We start from the raw sequence: 22,946 nt of genomic DNA, 5'->3' as shown, positions 1-22,946 counted from the left end.
TTCTTTTCTTCTGGGGAAGGGAGAAGAATATGACAATTGTAATAATGTGAGGGGGGCAGTAATAGATGTTGGTAGAAGGAAGAGTGAGAGAGAGAGAGGATCTCCTCACCATTCCCCTGAGGTCAAATATACACTGGGAGATTTTAAGAGAGTGTTACCCCCAAACTGGGTGACCTAGATGGATGTGCTGACCCTCAAGATTTGAGGGCAAGGCTTCCCTACAAAAGGAGTTTGGTGTTACCCCAATCCCATCTTGAATAAGGACAGGGTTCACTCAAAGCCCCACCCCCATTGGCATCAACTAACTACTCAGTGGGTGGTCTGACTCAAAAATGGAGGCTGCCAGTCCAAGCTGTGGTTCTCCTCTCCCTTGTTGTCTCTCAGGCACTAAAGAAATCGATCTGGCTGCTAAATGGCTTTTATTATTCACAAATCAGGGATTGAGGAAAGAGGTGAAAGGCAGAGGGATTTGGGGGTGCCCTCTTCACTAATCCTACAAGGTCCATCATTTAGGCAGGAACCTAGACAGTTCCAATTCCTAAGCTTCTCCCCTACTTCCCCTTCTATTTCTATTGGCTAACTTCTACAATGGCCGTTTAGTTTGAAGGGGTAGCTGCAATCACTACCTCCATTTATCCATGAGGAAATTTATTCAGGCCAAAGCTAAGTGACTGGCCCAGGTCCTATAGCTAGTAAGTATTTAAGAGTGGATTTTAACACAGATCTTTCTGACTCCAGATTGAAACCTCTATCCATTATATCACCCAAGGCCACATGACTTAAATGGTATCATTTTGGACTTAAAGTCAGGAAGACTTGAATTCTACTCCATCTACTAATAGTATATAGATAGACAAATAGACAGATGATAGATGGTTTGTACCTACAACTATACTATGTTTATGAAAAACAAATTTTTTTACCTTTTTTTTTTACTTTTTCAATTCTTTGAAATTTTGCTCCGTAAGAATAAAAAGAACCTACCTGGACTAATTAGTACATTTTAATCCTTTCTACATTCTCTGATCCTTAATGTATACCATTTTCACACTTGCTTCTTAGAATTCCTTGTTTCTCTCAAAACAACTCAGCTATCACTCCCTACATAACGTCTTGCCCTCTTCTCCTATCCCCAACTGGGGAAGAATACCATCTCCCTACAAATGAAAATTTATATATTTTCACTTATATATCCATTTATATGTATATACATCTAATCATTTCATACATATGTACATATTATCTCTGTTTTGGGGCACTAATATTTAGAGGCACTTAAAACTTGAAATCTGAGCACTTTAAATAGTGATTTTGAAAGAGTGTATATTGAAAAGAATGCAATATATATTGATAGCACATGAACTCCTTTAGGAGTGTATAAATCACTAAATAGAGTAATCAATTATTCAGATCAATGAATTATGCTTAGAAGTTACCATAGGGTTCATATGGTTAACCACAATCATTTAGGAGCTATATTAATTGACCTTCCTTTTCAAGTGAATTAGTTTTAACTCCTTCTTGTATTCTTTTTACATTATGAATAAAAAGTTACATTATGGATTAAAAATGAGGATAACATTTTTTGCTAGTTTGTCTGGCCTGGTATTCAAATTGGTAAGTATAGAGCTATCCTCAGTTATGCACAAATGCATCACTTAGAAGCAGTATTCATGGTGATAAACATGTCTATTCTTTTACTAACTTTTAAAATGCAGCCTTGTCATCTTTAAGAAGGAAGAACTCCACAAAAGTTAAATAACTGATACTGGGAAAAAAGCTTTTATTTTCATTTTGGTTGAGTAAACAATGATTGGATCCATAATAGAGACCTTGGAGAGTTCATAAAGGAAATAAAAAACCTCCAGGACCTTGAGCCAGAAGGTATGTTTCAGGTTATTTCATCCAACCCCTTCACTTAGAGAGGGCACGGATACCCAGAAAATCCAAATGCCTCACTGAGACCAAACAGATAGTAGTAAGTGGTTGATCTGGAATTCAAAATAATGTTCTCTGCTTCTTAAAAATAGATTTTTCCTCCATACTAAGCTATCTCATAATCAAGTCACTGGATGAACAGATGATTTTTGATTGTGAAAATATATAAATCGGTTTTAATGATTATGATCATTGCTTTTCCTTCCTTTTAAATTATGACAGTAGAAATTGTGCTTAATTCTGCCAGAATGAGAAAAGTTGGAAGTTTCAATAATATGTAAGCTAAGTCTCTCTACAGAGACTGTAAAAATCATTTTAGCGTGCCCTTTTGTAAAAAACTTTTCCACATGGTGATGTCTTATTATTTAAAGCTCCCTGAAAAGTCTAAGTCCATTTGCTTCTTGTAATTGAATTTACTGTGGATATATAAAGCTTTCCATAAACTAATGAGAAAACAAATGAAGAACCTTTAAATTGGTGCTGTCCACTTTGGTGGTGATTGAAATAGTCAAGATTGCCAGGGCACTTTGCTTTCAGAAAACATTTGCATTATAGCTCCAAGTCAAATAAACACAGAATATGTGTATTCAGCACAAAATGACTGTTCCCATCCACTAAGTGTTCTGAGTATGTGTCCACACACTTGCTTAAATTAACTTTCTGTAGGTTGATCACTGATCAAAGTTTAAATCTCCAAATCACTACTCTGACCTGGGATTCTTAATGATTGAAATAGCTGGTCATGGTTGAAGCAACTGATTCAATATGAGACTGCTGTAATTGATGTTGTCAGCATGACTGAACTCTGGGAATCACATTATGATTCCTTAAAATTGAGTTTAAGTTTCTTTGCAAATCAATTTTCCAGAGTTTGAGGATACAATTTTCTTCTCTTGCACCATTTTTTTCTTTTCTTTTTTTTTAAAAACCCTTAACTTCTGTGTATTGGCTCCTAGGCGGAAGAGTAGTAAGGGTGGGCAATGGGGGTCAAGTGACTTGCCCAGGGTCACACAGCTGGGAAGTGTCTGAGGCTGGATTTGAACCTAGGACCTCCCATCTCTAGGCCTGACTCTCAATCCACTGAACTACCCAATTGCCCCTGCACCATTTCCTTAATATGAAAATACATAGCATAGAAACTTCATACCTGTTTCTGTTGCATATTCCCTATCGAATCTCAATGCCAGTATCTTTTTCTTAGTTGTTTCACCTTTAAAATATTTCCGTTGTACCTCCTGAGTGACAGTAGTTGAATGCCCTAAAGAATTGTGACCCCCTAGAACTTCTATAACAAGAACACCAATGACAACATTATACTGGGAAAGATTCACCAAACTCACAAACATCCTAAAATGTTCCCAAATCGATATTACCTTGTCTTCATGTTACAATAGTACTCAGTTCATTTGTCTATTTCTATTTGTATGCAGAGTTAAGGGTATCCATATGCATCATGACAATGGGAACTTTTCTTCACCATTTTCCTTTCAATCATTTGTATTCATTCATTCACTCATTCCTTTTTTTTTGTATTTTTATTCATTCATTTATTTCATTCCCCAGGAAACTGGGCAGATGGTTGATCTTTGCACTCAGTTGACAAACACATATTACTCCCATGTTTTCAAAGTTCTTTAATGCAATTTCTCATCTGACTAACAAAGTGCCTGTGAAATTGATGTATAACTACATGCATTATTTTTTTGACATTCAAAATAAATTTTATCTATTTGATTTTATTTTTTATAACAAGAAGCATTTAGTTTTTCACTGAAAGGTGTAACACAAAAGAAGTGGTCATGGTTATTAAGAAAGGTAAATCCAAGATAAGTATGAAAATAGACCACTTCATTGGCCCAGATGTGTTCTTATGATCTAGCCTTACAAAGTTACATTTCAACTACATGCATTATTAACATGGTCAATACTTAAGGAAATCAAGTATCAAAGAAGTTAAGCTATGACTCATTAGCCAGTATCATGCATAGGATCTGAATGTGAGTCTTTCCAATTCAAAGATCAGTCTTATGTACTCCATCAACCTGTCATTTTTTTTTCAGAGTAAAAGAACTAGGAAGATAGTGTGGTGCAGCGGAATGAATAATAAATAGCTCTGGATTCTGCTCTGTACTTAGGTTCAAAATCCACCGATGATAATTAATACTTCTTTTGATGATGGGCAAATCACCTAACTTTTTCCAGACTCAATTTTATCATTTATTGCACCAAAAACTATAATAGCTATCAATTATATAGTGTCTAATGTTGTCCAGTGCCTCAGAATATCTGGTTTTATCTTCAGCAACAATGGGAAGAAAGTGCTATTATTATTCCAATTTGACAGGGTTTGCCTCAGGTTAAAGTGACCAGATGTTGATTGATATAAAAATTTACTTTGAAATAACATTTTCATCCTATTGTATTTTCTTTACTTCAGGGATGAAAAAAAAAGTGCTTTACCCAATTACATATCTTGGTTCTTCTAAATATTCTTTTTTAAAAAGCACTTTATTTTCTGTCTTAAGGTCAATACTGCATATTGGTTTCAAGGCAGAAAAGTAAAAAGGGTTAGGCAACAGGTGTTAGGTGACTTGCCCAGGGTCACACAGCTGAGCTGTATCCCAGGCCAGATTTGAAGCCAGGACATCCTGTCTCTCCTAGGCCTGCCTCTTTCTCCATTAGCCACCATTTTAGAGCTTCTCAAGGTTTTCTTAGACTCTCTTGATCTCCTGTTTGAACTGAGATGTTTCCAATGTTATTTTTCCATGGCCTTTTTACCATAATTACTATTTCTACTCCCCTTTATCCCAGATCCTTCCTCCACCATAATTTCTCCCAAATCCTTTCTACTCACCAGGACATTAGCTTTGCCACTCAGCCCTTTCCCGTAATCATCCGTTGCAACAGCCTGGAACTTGAAGTAGGACCTTCTCATGTTTTTGAACAGCATGGCAGTTTTTATAAGACCTGTGTATGTCTCCACAACAAATCCTTCCTTCCCCTCTTTAATTGGAGGAATGATAAGTCTGTATGCCATGGCACTATAATTACCAGTATCTTTATCAGTTGCCTAAGAAAAAAAGAAGAGAAATAGGGTATGAAGAAAATAGTTTTGATAAATTATGAATTTCCTTTTTTTAATTTAAAAAATTTAATTTTTAAAATTAATTTTTTTTATTTTTTAGAAAAAATTTTCCATGGTTACATGATTCATGTTCTTACTCTCTTCCTCCCCAACCCTCTCTTCCCCCATAGCCAATGCACATTTCCACTGGTTTCTTCATGTGTCATTGATCAAGACCTATTTCCATATTATTGATACTTCCACCAGGGTGGTTGTTTAGAGTCTATATCCCAAATCATGTCCATATCAGCCCATGTGTTCAAGCAGTTAGTTTTCTTCTGTGTTTCCTATCCTGTAGTTCTTCCTCTGAATGTGGGTAGCTTTCTTTTCCATAAATCCCTCAGAATTGTCCTGGGTCATTGCATTGCTGCTAGTACAGAAGTCCATTACATTACCATAGTGTATCAGTCTCTGTACAATGTTCTCCCAGTTCTGCTCCTTTCACTCTGCATCAATTCCTGGAGATCATTCCAGTTCACATGGAATTCCTCCAGTTTATTATTCCTTTGAGCATAATAGTATTCCATCACCAGCATATACCACAATTTGTTCAGCCATTCCCCAATTGACAGGCATACCCTCATTTTCCAGTTCTTTGCCAGCACAAAGAGTGCAGCTGTAAATATTTTTGTACATGGTTTTTTCCCCTATGATCTCTTTGGGGTACAAACCCAGCAATGGTATGGCTGGATCAAAGGGCAGGCAGTCTTTTAGAGCTCTTTGGGCATAATTCTAAATTGTCATCCAGAATGGTTGGATCAATTCACAACTCCACCAGCAGTGAAAAAAATTTGCAAATTTCCTTTAATGATGTAGTGTGTAGTAGACTGGGTCTGCTAGGAATAACAGTGGACCTGGTGTTAGGAGGGCCTGAATTCAGATCCAGACTTGGACATCTACTAGCTGTACAACTCTGGGCAACTCACTTAACTCCATTTACCTTAGTTTCTTCCTCTGTAAAATGAGCTGAAAAAGGAAATGTCAAACCATTCCAGTCAGCTTCTTTTTTGAATTTTTTTACTTTTTCTAGATTACATGGTAATGCAAATTTTAATAATAATTTTCTGTAATTTTGAGAACCATGTTCTCCTTCTCCCTCCCACTTCAATCTAATAGGTTTGCCAAGAAAGCTCCAACTGGGGTCACAAAGAGTTGGACATGGTTGGAATGACTGAATAACAGCAAGCAGAGTATATTATTTTAGAAGTCAGAAGAATTGGGTTTGAGTCTGCACTCTCTCATTTATGTGCTTATGTAAACCTAGGCAAGGTGATTCAATTCAACAAGCCATGGGTAGATGTCTCTCTTGTGCCATACTATGTTTTTTTTCCTTCAGTTCAATGATCTTGACTCTCAGTTTCCACCTCTATGAAGTGATTAGTTAGGATCAAAGGACCTCTGAAGTCTCTTAAAATGCTACATAAGTGGCCGTACTATTTATTCCTCTTGAATAAAAATCACACTACCTTTCCATCTGCTAGGAAATAGTACTTGGTTATAGAGTATTTTGTAATTTTGTAATTTGAATTTTCTTTGTTATGAACTTGTAAAGATTTTTAATATGCAGAAGTTCCCTTATATAAAGAATAAAGGTTACACATAACACCACGAAATTTTATTATGAAATAATTTTTAGAATTATATATAAAGTAACCCCTAGAACTACACATTGCCCTGCTTTTATATTCTCTACCAAACTTCTCTGAATATCTTTTAATGTTTCATTGACAGTCATTTCTTTCTTTTAGTGCTTTACAATGTATGAAGGACATACCTCTCAACAATCTTGTAAGAAATGTGAGGTTATTGTCTACTTCCACTAATTTATATGGATAAGAAAACCAAGGCTGAGATGCTCATCCTTCAGAAGGAAAGATTTGGGGAAGACCATGATGGCTCTCAAAATATTTAAATGGTTATCAAGTAAAAGAGGAATGACTCATTCTACATAGTCTGGGAAGATAGAACTAGGGGCAATAGGTGGAATTTACAAAGAAAATGAGTTGAGATTAATGTAAGGAGAAACTTTCTAATAGTGGTAAGGAAAATTAAAACAGGATTTCTTAGGGAGGAGGTAGTGAGCTATATTTCCATTAAATTCTTCAAAGGAATTGTGGGATGACCACTTTGGGAGAGTGTTATAGGGCAGATTTTCTTTTTATAAAATTTATTTAGAACATTTTTCCGTGGTAACATGATTCATGATTCTTCCCACCTCTCTTCCCTCCCCTGTCCTGAAGCTGACAAGCAAATCCACTGGGTTGTACATATATCATTGTTTAAAATCTATTTCTATCTTATTCATCTTTGCAGTAGAGTGATCTTTTAACATCAAAATCCCAATCACATCCCCATTGAACCACATGATCAATCATATGTTTTTCTTCTGAGTTTCTGTTCCCACAGTTCTTTCTCTGGATATGGATTGCATTCTTTCTCATAAGTTCCTCAGAATTGTTCTGGATCATTGCATTGCTGCTAGTAGAGAAGTCTGTACATTCAACTGTACCAAAGTGTATCATTCTCTGTGTACAATGTTCTGGTTCTGCTCCTTTCACTCTGCATTGATTCCTGGAGATCTTTCCAGTTCACATGGAATTCCTCCAGTTTATCCTTTCAGCACAATAGTATTCCATCACCATCAGATACCTCAATTTGTTCAGTCATTCCCCAATCAAAGGACACCCTTTTGTTTTCTAATTTTTTGACACCACAAAGATTGTGGCTCTAAATATTTTTACAAGTATTTTTCCTTATTGTCTCTTTGGGGTACAAACCCAGCAATGGTATGGCTGGATCAAAGGGCAGGTAGTCCTTTAAAGCCCTGTGGGCATAATTCCAAATTGCCCTCCAGATGGATGGAGTAATTCACAAATCCACCAGCAGCATATTAGTGTCCCAATTTTGCCACGTCCCCTCCAACATTTATCACTTTCCTTTGCTGCCATATTGGCCAGTCTTCTAGGTGTGAGGTGATAGTAGGGATGATTTTCATTCAGTTATGGTTAGGATTGGTTAGTCTCTGGGGAGTCTTCCATGTCAAAGATTCTGGGCCACACACACTTGCACACATTCACACACACACACACACACACACACACACACACACACACACACACAATACAACTCATGTCTTTTCCACAGAAACCAGTAGAATGAAGCACTACCCATATGAATCTTTGGCATCTATAATCAACACAATTCAGTCAATCAGAACCAGTTTGCCTTAGGTGACAGTGTAAATAATTGAATCAAATGAAAACTCATTGATTCTCTTCTCCAGGGTACTTCAAGTTCTTTCAACTACTTTTCATATAACATGGACTGAAGGTACTTTCTTCAAATCCTCCTTATCCCCCTATGGATACCAGGTGGGAAAGAATGTGACAAATGCAGTATTTTGTTTTGATTGGTTCTACATATTTATAATGGACTTTATTTTTCTTACTTTCTCATAGTGTGGGCAAGGGGGAAGAAGGAAGGAGAGGATTTGAAATTGAAAATAATAAATAAAAAAGTAGAGTTACGTAGTTTTTTTTCTTTTTTATTATAATCTTCTCATATATCAGCTTTAGGCCAGCTTCCTTCTTTTGTAAAACTTTTTTTTTCAAAGTGATCCTGGGAGGGGCAGGTAGGTAGAACAGTAGAGAGAATACCATGTCTGGAGTTCCTGAGTTCAAATCTGACTTCAGATGCTTACTAAGCATGAACCTGGGCAAATCACTTAACCCTGCTTGTCTTTAAAACAAACAAAGGAAGTGATCATGAGAGTGAGGGTACCAGAGAGTTGTGGAAAGAATGCTAGTCCTACACTGAGGGAGATTAGGGCTCAAGTCTTAAATCTGACACTCAGATGTAGGATGGTAGTCAAGTAATTTTCCATTTATGATACTCTAGCATCTCCCTAAGCTTATGAAGTTGAGATAGGTCATGGTCAGCACTGGTCTAGGGAGTTCTTATGATAATGAAATTGGTATTTAATATCTGTGTGATATATTGCACTTCTATGGACCTTAGTTTTCTCATCTGGAAAATTAGGTGTGAAAAGTGAATCAAACTTCCTTTGTCTATCAATCAGCAACTTTTAAATTATTCGATCAAAAAACTTAAACACTCCTACTTAACACTTAAGAAAGAGAGTTTGCAAGTCACTTACTAAAGTGGGTAACAACTCCAGAGGCCACTGCTCTGCCCCTGGGCATGCTAAGCAAATTGAAAGAATGCAATTGGTTCCTGTAAAATGGAGGAAGGGACAGGAAGTGATGTGGAAAAAGCACTATAAAAAAGTCCTGAACTTCCTGTTCAGGGGACCTTTGACCTTGGCTCTTGGACTCCTTGGAGGACTGCTCCTTGGTCTTCTCACTTTGCCTCGGGACTTGGCCTTCAGTCTTTCTTCTTTGGAGTTCATCTTGGGAGGGTGAGTAGTTGGCCTTCCTTTCCTGGCTCCTGGAGAGATTGGTTCCAGAGATTCCTGCTTTGGCTTTGGAGGAGGCTGCATTGGTGGAATTCTAGCTGAAGACACAGCTGGATGTGAGGAAGCCCCTGTGGGGCTGAGCCTCACTTTACCAGAGAAGAGCTAGTAGGTTTGTTAAAACCTGTCTCTTTAGTTACATTTTTCCATTTTCACTCTTTCTACCTCTGTGAATAAAGCTACTAAAGTCATTTTTGACTTAAGTTATAATATCTATTAATTGGTGGCCACAATATTACTTTAGCATTCTCATATTAGCATAAACACTAAATTTTAAATTCTTACATAGCATTTGAATGTGATAGTCTCAAAGGTCCCTCCTAGCTCCAATGTCAGATACTATGCTTCACAGCTCACCTTCACAGATAAGGACACTGAGGCTCAGTGGGGTTAAAAGAGCTATCAAAGTTTTAAAGGTGGGATTTGAAATTGGGTTTGAGCAGATTCCAAGTCCAGTGTTCTTTCTATTGTCCCAAACTGACTCTGCCAGAAGAATGTCATACTTAGTAGCTACAGATATCCTTTACTGTCTGATCATTGAATTTGATTTGGAATAAACAATGGAAACTATATGAATCCAAAAATATGTTAGGGATATCTATACAATCCTGCCCCAAATCACCAGCACCAAAGGGAATAAAACACTCACATTATTCTTTTAAAAATGTAACAGGGTTTTTAATGATAAGTAGAATGCTTTTAAATTCACATTTTAGTTATTAATTTTTTTCTCCCTATATTCTAAAGAGCAAACATGCAGGTATTTCTCCACTTGTTCAGAAATTGACTGAAATCTTCTATTTCTGATGATTATATATGACTTCACTAAAATCATCCATAATGGTCAAGATTAAATCCCAGAGAATATATGCAATCAAGCCTTGAAGACTCCACCTAAGTTACTCAAACAGCTACATTCAGTAGTTTATTAAGCTGAAATTGTTTGAATGTTTTGGGATGATTCACCTCAATTTTCAATATGTAACTTCCTGGGATGCTAGGCTTGTCAGAGAACTTAGAGGCCATCTAACTTAATTCTCAGAATATCAGAGAAGAAAAATGACTTGCTCAAAATTATGAATCCTAAAATTCAAACTCAAAAGAACTTTGGATGTCAAATGATCCAATCCTTTCACATTAAAGATGAGGAGGCTGACGCTTATGATTCACCCAGTGCCACGTGTCATAGATAGATTAAGAAGCGAACTTTTAAGTCTTCTCATTTCACAAATCAGGATACCGAGACTAAGAGGAACAAAGAACAATGTCACAGGTCTTAAGATCTTAGGTTCTGAAATGCAACAGAGGTCATCTAGTTTAATCCTCATTTCCCAGATGGAAATATTAAGGTTCACTTAGGAGAAATCACTTGCTCTTAATTTAAATTTGAACTCAGGACCTCTATATCCAATGACTTTCCATTATCCATGTCTATATATTTATCCAATCCTTTATGACCCCAAAGTTGGTGCTTTTATCTCTTATGACTTATTTTCCTTTTTTTCATTCAAATTAGTCCACTGGCTTTATTTAGCATGAATCTCCTTAAATGAAGATGCCTTGAAAACAAATACTGGGACCTAGCAGGAGTCATTTTTATACAAATCAACCTTTTTCCTTCATAATTTTGCACAGTGCCTTTTCCTTCTGCCATCAGAGAACATAAATTTACAAATAAAATTCCTACACCTACCAGCCATACATACTAGAGTCATGCACAATTAAAAATGGAAGGCATACTTTCTCCTATGAATTATAAGTAGTTCTGTTTTAAATATGCACATATGCCTCCTTAGGTAAGGGCTCTAAGATGGAATTTTTGAATCTAATTTAAAATCTATGAAGCAAGACTCATAAATGGCCAGCTTTGTCTTGTTTTGGCATCTGGCTCTATATTTTTTCTAGATGTAATTTGATTTTAAAATATTTATGAGGTATTCTAGGTACAGGAAGACTTTCTAAACCCATGGAGGACCAGATCTGTTATTGTTATTGTTGTTTAGTCACTTAAGTTTTTTCTTTTTTTAACTTTACCTTTGATTTTAGAATCAATATTCTATATTGGTTCTAAAGCAGAAGAGCAGTAAGGGCTAGGCATGGGGGTTAAGTGACATAACCAGGGAAGCTAGGAAGTGTCTGAGGCCAGATTTGAACCCAGGATCTCCCCTCTGTAGGTCTGCCTTCCAATCTATTGAAACTCCTAGCTGCTCCTCTGTCTGACTCTTTGTGATCACATTTATGGTTATCTTGGCAAGGATACTAGAATGGTTTGTCATTTCCTTATCCAGTTCATTTTATAGATGAGGAATCTGAAGCAAAGAAGATGAAATGCCTTTTCCAGGGTCACACAGCTAGAAAGTGCCTGAAGTCAAATTTTAACTCAGGTCTTCTGACTCTACTGTACCACCTAGCTATCCTAGGACTAAAGCTAGTAATTCTCAATGATCATGGTAGTATGGTGAGATAAATCATGTCTCGCCAGTGAGAGGGGGCGCTTGGATTCTAATTCACAACTTCTTCTGTAAACTTGGATAAATCCTACCTCAACTTACTCAATAATAAATTGATGGGTTTAGCCTAGGTGATCTCTAATATCCTTTTGAACTGGAAATCTAATAAGTCCAACTTTCTCATTTTCTATCTGATAAAAGAGAGGTCTTACTTTGGGAAATGAATTGAACTTGTAGTTCCCACAGTTCAACCCAAGAAACAGACCTCTGTATCCTTAGCCCTGTGCATTTGTCACCATAATTGCTTCTTCTTGCCATTATAAAATGACTTCTGATTCTTTTTGTAACATCTTTTTCCCCCTTGGAATTTGACTAAACAAAATGAACCATAGCTAACACTCCTTTAGTGCTATAAGGATGGCAAAGGGACTTACTTTGACTGATCCTGTCACCTTTTTCCCCTCACAACAACCATGAGAGGTAAACCCAATTATTTTCCTCATTTTATGAATGAAGAAACTGAAGCAAACAGATATTAACGGATGTGCCCAGAGTCATGCACCTAGAAAGGGTCTAAGATAGGATTGGAATACTGACTCCATTCCAAGTGCTCTTCACATTTCAGCACCTAGATGTACAAACATTTTATTTAGTCCATTTTATGTGCCTGGCAGTGCCAAGCACTGAGGATTACAAAGAGAAGAATGCCTTCAAGAATCTCCCGAATGTAAGTTATCACTAGTTTTTCTTTTCTTCTGACACTTATTGTCTAACTTATGATAAATCTTTTTACCTTTTCTCACTTCAGATTCTTCATGTATAAAATGCTGTTAATCATACACATAGAACCCACCAAATCGGGTTGGTTGGAGGCATAAATGACGTATTACATACATATAAAGGGCTTTGAAAAATTCACCATGCTTTATAAATGCCAGTTATCATTATTATTGTCAAGTGTACTGCATTAGTGTGGCACCATATAGTTAGCAATATAAAATGAGATAAGGAATTTTTAATAAAAAGTCAATAATGAGGAAAAATAACTTAGAATAGCAGAATCTCAAGTTATAGCCTACAACCAAATGATTAGGGAAGGGATGAGGGTTGTTGATCCTTTTGTGAATTTACACCATTATAATGAATGGATCAGAAGTTACAGAATATTAAAATCTTTAATATGAAAAGTTAAAGATCTTGGGGAGGAGAGGGATGCCAAAGCACATGCATGTGCAGGCTATAATCCATTACTGACGAAGACATGTATAGGAGGAGTGGAGTCAAGGATGTCATCAGAAGGGCATAAGGCAAGAAAAGGATAAGAGCTAGTTACATGGCAAAAATGCAAGAAAAATGACAGCTACCCACAACTCTTCTATTGTTATCTAGGCCAGTGATGGCCCAGATGTGGCCCCCTAAAATGTTGTATCCAGTCCTGCAACATTAATCCTAATCTGATAAATACAATGAATAGGATACAATATAATGAAACTTCAAAAGAGTTGCCTTAGAAACAGACTGAGAGATGACCATTTTCTTTCCTTTGCCCCCTCTTTAAAAAGTTTGCCCATCACTGATGCAGGTCATAACAACAGACCTAGAACAGAACAATTTTTTTGCGTGTATATATATCATAGATAACCCTTTGAGCAGTCATTTTTGTGAAGGCTCTGGGCCCCTTTTTGAAATAATTTGTTGTAATCCATTAAGAATATGTAGCATTTCAGAGGAAACCAACTGTATTAAAACAGTTACCAAAATATAATAAAAGAAGTTGATTGATGCAGGTGAAGATCCTCTGTGCTACAGGAAGGCCCCAATACATTGAGTGAAATGCCTATGGAGGGCTTTTGCAAGGGCCTGGAAAAAGAGTCAGAGTGGACAGCAGTCATGGAATGGCTATAAATTGTATCCTTGGAAGAACTTTCCAAAACTGTGTGGTCCCAGAAATGACAAATATAAAAGTAAAGGATCAGGGAAAAATCTATCATTGATTTCGATGCTTTGGACTTTGTTTTCTCAGGTTAGAAGAGAATAGCTTTACAAATCAAATGCTTGAGTAAGGAGGAAACCTGTTCATTATTAAATCAATACTTATTTCAAGGATCAGTGACCTTGGCAGTGTCTGTACTTCCTCTAATGCCCTGTTTGAAATCTCACCAGGTTTTAGTTGTCTATTTTTTTGTGATTTATTGTGGTTAATGGAAAATGCACCACCTACCGGTGATGTGCAATGACAGATTACTTAAAGCTTGTTCTCAGAGGACGATCTCATGGTATGACACCAGGAACCATACTCCATAACTTTTTAGCTTAATGAGAGTTGTTCTCCACTTAAATATTCAGAATCATCTGTAGGCCACCCAGAAGATCTTAAAGGATGACTTTAGTAGAAATTCCATTGCAAATTAAAAGTCAAAATTATATCCAGGTACAAGTCCCCATCTGTGTTGGTTGATTCCCTCCAAGGCAGGATTTTCAATCTTTCCTGCATCCTTTCAGTAATGCACTTATGAGAGAACTGCATGAATAAGGTCATGGGATCATATATTTAGAACTGGAAGAGAAATCAGAGGAAATTGAGTCTAATTTCTTCATTTTTACAGATGAGGAAATTGAGGCTCAAAAAGGTGAAATGACTTGCCCAGCATCATGTAGTTAGTGAGAGAAATGGGATTTGAATTCATGTCTTCTTGATTCCAAGTTAAGTACTTTATCAATTCTATCACCCTCACTCCCTCAGATCAATTGAAGTATTAAAATATTTATCCTTCATCAGTTGGTAATAAAGGTTTAACACTAGTTCTAATTAAGGAAAGATGATGAAGAAGGAAGTTCCTGAAATGACAAGGCTGACATCCAAGGTGTGAGTGAATCACATTTTCTAAGAGAACACTGTTTTGCATGCAGATTCAACTTCATCATAATCCAACTTTTTTCCAGCACTCCTGACAGTAGTCATTAATATCTAATAAAGGTCACACAAGAAGAATGAGTTTCACAGACTGTGGAATAAGCTTCATATAGTGTATTATGCTTGTCAGACAGCGAAAGGGGAAACTACAAAACTGAACACCAAAGTTACTCTAGAAGAGTTAATGTCAGAAACTCTGAAGATAATCAACTTCACTTGGCATAATTATATTTCTAAATGAAAGCTTAGACCCAGGAAACCACTTACCCTCTTGTAAGATCTCCCTAGCATGATAATTTTTCTGGAACTCATTCTTTGGTGAGCAACATTAAGAGAAAATGATTAAATAATGGCTGCTATAGTGCAGGTGAGTAGGTGAATCTATTAGTTTTTTAACAGCAGAAATCCATTTTTCCCTATGCTGCCTAAATGAATGAAGTGGAAGCAGAGATATTAGTGGGATAATTAGCATCAAAGGATCTGTGAAAGCCACCAGAAGTTTTTAAATTATCTTGATACGTATTGGGGGGTGAAAGTGCTCATCAAATTGGTTGCCAAGTCTTGTCGATTCTTCGCAACATGGCTTCCACACATCTCTTTCTCTTCACTCCCATAAGTACTGTCCTTCCTTATTGAGGCCCATTTCCCCTCTCAGTTAGATTACTATAACAGACTTCTAATTGGCTTCCCTGCCTCCAGGTTGTTCTCCACATAGTTATATTGATATCCTTAATTACATGACTCTGACCATATCACTGCTGCTCAGGAGCTTCCTTTACTCTCTCATTTGAAATTTTTAAAATCTTCTACCCCCTGGCTTGAACTTCTCTTTATAGACTAATTACCCATCGTTCATTTTCCCACTTCCACACCTGGTGATCTACCCAAAGTGCTTTATTTCTGTTCTTCATACATATAAGGTTATCCCTACCCTCACAAGCTTCCAGCAAACTGTCATCCCTGGTTGGACTGAGGTCTCTCCTCACTTCAGTATGTTGCCATTAGCACCCTATGAAGGTCAACTCACCTGTCAGCTCCTACTAGAGGCCTTTTTTGATTCCCCAAGTAAAATTACTTTGTATTTCTTTTCTGTATATCTTGAATATATTTATCTGCATACACACTATATCCTCTACTTCTACTCTAGTAGAATGTAAAGTTCTAGAGGACAGGGAACTTGTTCATTTTTATCTTCATATTCTTTCAACCCAGGACACTGATTGGCGTATAGTCAACAATGTATAAATGTCCAATACTGAAAGAAATTTAAAGGTGAATAGAGAAAATGTTTTTTCCATTTTGTTAGGCAGTATTTTCTGAACTTGCACTTTATTAAATTTCCAGATTTGGCTTTCTTTCCTGAACGTTTGGAAGAAGTCATCAACATATCATCAGAACTTGAAAAGTCTTCAATTTTTTCCCCACGACTTTATAATCATTAGCCATGGTTTCCAAATTTCTTTTGCTCCAAAATGATAGCATTTACCCCCATATGACTATTCAAAAACAGCAGTCATCCATTTTGCCATGTTTCAGGAGGCATTCTGTCAAGTCTCAGATATGTACCTCGGAAAACTTTTTTTTAGAATTCAGTTTTTCTGTAATGGATCTGGGATGCAATTCATTCAATAATTATTTATTAAGTAGCTAGTTGACAGGCCCTGGGTAATACAAAGTCAAAGGAAAAACTATCTTGGCTCTCATGTATTTTAATTTTTTTGGGGGGGAGGGGAAGGATAGGATGGAGTAACAAGTCTACATATGAATAGATGAAAGAGGTATATAAGTACAAAATAATTCTGAAGGTCAATGTCAGTAGTAGCTGTGAGATGTGACATTAGGTCTTACTCACTTAAAAGGCAGCACTAGAGCTGAATCTTAGTCTCATGTGTATTTCTCTCTATTTTATAGATAAGTTACCTGAAGACTAGTGAATTATAGTCACCTAACTAGTACAGATATAAGACTTGAACTCAAGACTTCAGACTTTCATTCATCAGAATGAAAATGGTTGCCTAATAGCAACCCCTGGTTCATTTCTCCTTTTTGCTGGTGGGCCAAGTGATTTATGTTCCTTAAAGGAAGGTTGAGTTTCTAATTCATTAGTAAATTAAATACACATTTATTAAGAACTTGAATGTGCCAGGCACTATCCAAGGTGCTGAGGAAACAAAGATGATATGAAATAGTAGTATCTGTCCTCAAGGTATTTACATACTCTTCTTAAAGAAGGTAAGGCATAAATAAATAAACACACACACACACACACACACACACACACACACACATAAATTACCCCCTTTTTTGGAGGGATACTAGTAACAAAAGATGCAGGAGATGCTTCATGTAGAAGATGATATTTAATCAGACTTTTGAAGGTAAGAAAAGATGCCAAAAGTTGGTAGTGAGGAGGTCATGGATTACAGGCTTTGAGGGTAGCCTGTGCACAGGTACCAAGCTTGGAGGCAGGCAGTTGAGGGTAAAGAAAAGCAACAAAGTCAGTTTGGTTAGACTGTCGATTTCTGGAGATGTAGTAATATATAATAAGTTATGAATATTGGTTGAGGTTAACTTATATAGGACTTTAAAAGTCAAACAGAATGTTTGATGTCTATTCTAGAAGCAAAGGGAGCTTACTGAATAGGAGAATATCAGGATCAGATCTTTGCTTTGTGAAAATCTCTTTGGAGGATATGTAAAGGATGAAACAAAAAGTTGAGAGACATGAAGCTGGGAGTCTAATTGAGAGGCTATTATGATAGTCTAGGCAAGAAGTGATGAGGCTTGAACTAGAACTTGTGAGCATGTCAGTGGAGAAAAAAGGGATCCATAGGGAAGAGAAGTTGAAGTGAGGAGGGGACACATTTCAACCATGCTTTATGCAAATTTATGGAAATGGGAAACACAATACTGGACACAGGTAATACCAAGCTGTCCAGTTTGACCCATCACTTTTCTCATTTAGGCCTTCTCACTTTGCACCACTCCTTTCAATCCCACAAATATTCCCTAGAGCAGGGGTTCTTAACTTTTTGGAATCATGGACACCCTGGGAAATTTGGTTAAGTCTTTGGATCCCTTCTTGAAATAATGTTTTTAATATATAAAATCAATCAAATGCATTTCTAAGGACTTCTTAGGATCAGAAAGGAAGACAGTTATGGAAATACCATTATAAAAATATTAAAAACCTAGTTCGTGGGCACCAAATTAAGATCCTCTGCCTTAGGGGATTCATTGTTTTCAAAATACAATGATTGGTATAAGAGATAAAAGCTAATGTAGAAAAATAGTCTTGCCTTCATAGACTACTGGAATCTACCCAATGGACCATGCTCACCAAGCAACATGCATTCCTTTTAACAACCAGGAGGAGAATGAAAATGGGTTATTTGTAAATTCCATTTGAAGCATTGCACAAATCAAAGGGAACTCTTGATGAGAGAACTCAACGAATATGCAAATCCCAGAATCTCTGCAGAGATCAAAGAGATGGAGAGTCTAGTTTGAGTTTCAAAGCTGACATCTGAACCTTACATTGCTCCTAAGCTGTAAATATCTCATGGCCACATAGATTTAGAACTAAAAGGTACTTTAGAGGTCATTGATTCCAATTCTTTTATTTCAGAAGTGAAGAATTGAATGAGGCCCAGAGAGACAGTTATCCACAGTTATATGGTTATTACGGTGTTATCCAGTTATCCAGTTAATTACACACCAAAAATGAAATGTAATTTTCTCTGACTACAAACTAGAAACAGTCTTCATTTCATTTCATCACATGAATGTATAGAACAGTAGCAAAACCAACTAACAAAGAAAAAAAAAACAACTCCAAGAAATGATGGATCATAGATGTTGAGGTTATAACAGACCTTTGCCCATCTGAACTAAAGAGGAAACCAGGCAAGAGAGTTTAGATTGCTTGACCAATATCACTTAGTAATAAACTGGAAGAGATAGAATTTAAACCTTATCCTTTTCCCCAAACCCATTATACCTTCCACTGCCCCTCATATACTCCCATTTTTATCCAATAATCTACATAGGATCCAAATGTTGAAAAGTCGGATATCCTTTCAAAATATTTTTTATTAAAATTAGTGATTTCATTAGTGTGGGTAAATCTGTCTAGAAATTTTCTCCATCTATTTTATGCAGATTAGTGACTCATCTATTATTTACAGTCTTAAAGAGATGCAGTTATCTGAGGTTACTAATAGATGAAATTACTTCATATGGTCACAAAGCTAATATTTTCTGGTATATGGATAGAAATAATACTTTAGAAGATCCGAGAATTTGCAGAAAAATCAAGGCAAATCATATTCCCAAAAGAAGCCTTTTGAATTTCCTATATAGCAAACGACATTTGTAAAAATGGTCATAATTCTATTTTGTTGTACTATGATAAAAGGTCAGAGGCAGTTCAGCCTGTGTTTATACCTCAGGTTATTTTTTTTTTTCATTTTGACATTTTCTCTGTTTTTAAGATATTCTGAAAGTTCAGAACATGTTAAATTCTTTATTGCATTGCTCTACCTTTTTTTGTGTATAGAGTGCTTCCATCAGGCATGTTTTGAGTTCAGTACCTAAAGGAGAAGTGAAATGTAAAGCACTTTTTAACGTGGAGTCATTGGATCTGAGTTCAAGCTGAAGCTTTGCTATGTGTCTCTTTGGTCAAGTCACTAAATTTTTGTAGGCCTCAGTTTCCCCACATGAAAAATGGAGTTATACTAGATGACTTCTTAATTCTCTTCTAACTCTAGAAAGTTGATCACAATCCCACCTTTTCATTCAATTCAATTAAACATGCATACATGAAATGCCTAGTTTTATGCCATAAAATATTAGGCACTGGATGTAAAAAGATAACAAGGTTTCCTACCCTCAAGAACGGTATGTTATGATCTTAGATCTAATGGGCATCCATATAAACAAAAATCATGTCAGATAACTTCGAGTTTCTTAAGAAAAAAAAAGCAATGTGGGTTTCTAGATATTAACACACTCATAAAGAGCAACGAATAAACACTGAGCTCCATAATGGAGAAAGACAATCCATTTTAATCTGTTTACAGTTTGTGTCAAAATGTCACTTAACATTTTCAGTCTGGGTGAAATGATTTTTTTAAACATCTATGAGGATATTTCCTTGTGGGGAAGGGCTCAGAGAAAGGTCTCTAAGAAATGGCTCAGGTCTATTCTTAGTGAGACAAGATGGGCAAAAGTAGATTTTAATAAGCATTCAGGGAATCCCATTGAATGAAATGTTAGTTCTTACTAAGAGGAAATCCATCGTCCAGGGCAAGGAACCCAGATTTTCTTTAACTGTCTTTCCCTTATATAGATTTCATAGAAGAGTTTAAAATATGAATAAATTATTATCTGTGGGATATCTAGAAATGAATGGATAGAGGTATTAGAGAAACTATGAACACAGGAAAAAATCCACATGAACCCTTAAAATATATCTATAACCCTCCATAATTTTTACAAGTTATTTTTGAATCAGCTGGTTTTCCAGGTAGAAGGCAGGATAAAATGGCCATTAAGTTCTCTTCCAAATTTGAGATTTTATCATTCAAAAGGTTATTGATTAAGAACTAGAAAGAAGCTACGGGTTCATCAAATTCAACCTTTTCATTTTACAGAGGAGGAAACTGAGGTCTTGAAATTTTAAGTGACTCATTCAAGGTCATTCAGGGAATGAGGGGCATTGCTGTCTCCAGGGATATGTTATTTGGAATTTGCCTAATTATCTTTTACTATCCTTTCTTACATCTAAAAAAAATACCCTCCAGTGTTATTGACGACAAAAGCACTAGCCCTAGAATATGAAGGTCTGAATTCTCGTTTCTTTCATTTATCATTACTCTAAATATAGATTGTATAACAATTAAAAATGATAAAGGCTGATATTATGAGGGAAATTAATATTTTAATTGCCATGGATTGCAAAGCCTTAGGTTAGTCATCTGTCAAATGGGAAGAATGTGACTTGTACTTCCAACAACATGATTCTTACAAGGAAAGACCTAACAGAACTATATTCTGTTATAATACATGATAAGAGTAATAGAAAAAATAATATTAACAGCCTATATTGAAACAGTACTTAAAGATTTACAAACAATTTTACATATCCAGTATCCCTTTGACCCTCATACAGCACTGTAAGGAACTGCTCTTATTAATCTGTTTCTACATGTAAGGAGACTGAGGCCTAAAGAAGCCAAGTGATTTTCCCAGGCATCAGACTAGTAAGTATCTAAAGAGGTATTGAACCCAGTGCTCCTAGGTATCAGGTTCAGTGCTTTTTCCAATATGCTTAGATCCCTTTCTAAGGTATATTAATGAAATATAAGATCAATTAATTTTTTTCAATATGTGAGCAATTTGATTCATTAAATTAACTTAAAAATAATTAAACAGCTATTATGGACAGAGCACAAATACATCTAAAATAAGTTTAATTTAAAAATTCTTATCTTTTGGTTTAGAGTTGATACAACTCTCAATTGCACAGCAGAAGGGCAGGAAGAGCTAGGTAATCAGAATTAAGTGACTAGCTCAGGGTGATCTAGGAGAAAGTTTCTGAGGCCAGTTTTGAAATTATGTCCTCCCAATTCCAGACCTGGTACTCATCCACTGGGCTACCTAACTATTCCTAAAATCAGTTTACTTGTTAGAATTTTAAAAAGAAATACGAATAACTATCATTACCCTTATAGAAACAGCTTATTCACTAAAATTAGGGTACATCTTTCTAGGTTTGGAGCTTCAAGGGATATTCATGATCTCCAGTTCAACCCATTTATTTCATACATAATAAAACTGAGGCCAAGAGAAGTTAAATTACTTCTCCAAAGTCACCCAGCCAGGATTTGAACCAAAGTTCTCTGACTCTGAATCCAATGCCATTTCCATGGTGCCATGCTACCTGCCAAGAACATTCACATTTGATCTAACTGGGCAAAGAAATACCTGAAAGAATTCATTTTCTTCACAATTAAATTCTTTCTTTTTTGCTTTGGTGAGCACTGTGGTGTTAGTATACTTTACATTTCCTGGCATCTGTACTCTTATGAATCAAGAAAACTATTGCTTCAGTATGTGCATGTGTATATGAGTGATCACACGTGTGTTGGTGGGGTGTAATGGGGTGACATGAATGAACTAATCTTTACATTGTGATGATAAAGCATTTTCATTAATAGAGCTGAAGAACATTCTTGAAATTCAGAACTTCTAGCCATTTCCCAATCAATAAATGGTCAAAGGATATGAATAGGCATTTTTCAAAGGAAGAAAAAAAAAGCTATAAATAACAATATAAAGAAGTCTAAATTGCTACTGATTATTATAAAAAAATTAAATGAAAATGAGGTGCCACATCACACTCATGATAGAAAAGGAAAAGGACAAATGTTGGAGGGGATGTGGAAATGTAGGCACAGCGATGCAATGTTGGTGGGTTTGTGAACTGATTCAACTATTCTGGAAAACAATTTGGAAATATGCCAAAAGGGCTATAGAACTGTGCATGCTCTTTTTAATCTAGAAATATTGCTACTAGATCTGCATCCCCCCAAAAAAGATAAAAGAAAAAGGAAAGGACTTCTATGTGCAAAAATATTTCCAGCAACCCATTTTGTGATGGCAAAAATTAGAAATTGAGAAGAATTAGAAATTAGAAAAATGGCTGAATAAGTTATACTATGTGATTGGATGGAATACTATTATGCTATAATAAATAATGAACAGGATAGTTTCAGAAAAAAACTGTGTTAAGGCATATGAAATGAGGCACAATGAAATGGGCAGAAGAAAGAGAATACTGTATACAGTAAGGCAACATTGTAATGACTATTAATTGTGAAAGGATTAGCTATACTGATCAAGACAGTGATTTAAGACAATTCTAAAGAATTCATGATGAAAAATGGTAGCCACAGCAGAGAGAAAATTGATGAATTCAGTGCAGATTGAAACATATTTTAGGTTATTTTCTTTTTTCTTTTTTTTTACATTTCTAATATGGAATTA

General features: G+C 36.0%; 1 protein-coding gene across 1 annotated transcript in view; it reads right to left on the bottom strand.

The window, feature by feature from the left end:
* The window catches only part of PCDH15 (protocadherin related 15), a 660,961-nt gene that overhangs the window by 54,428 nt on the left and 583,587 nt on the right, over window positions 1-22,946 (bottom strand). The window contains exon 24 of the mRNA XM_044660331.1: window positions 4,793-5,008. Within this exon, the coding sequence (XP_044516266.1) occupies window positions 4,793-5,008 (216 nt within the window). The remainder of the gene's footprint in view (window positions 1-4,792; window positions 5,009-22,946) is intronic.

The sequence above is a fragment of the Gracilinanus agilis genome, chromosome 2, assembly GCF_016433145.1.
Source record: "Gracilinanus agilis isolate LMUSP501 chromosome 2, AgileGrace, whole genome shotgun sequence".
NCBI classification, from domain to species: Eukaryota; Metazoa; Chordata; class Mammalia; order Didelphimorphia; family Didelphidae; genus Gracilinanus; species Gracilinanus agilis.
This window is presented reverse-complemented; position numbering and strand designations above follow the sequence as displayed.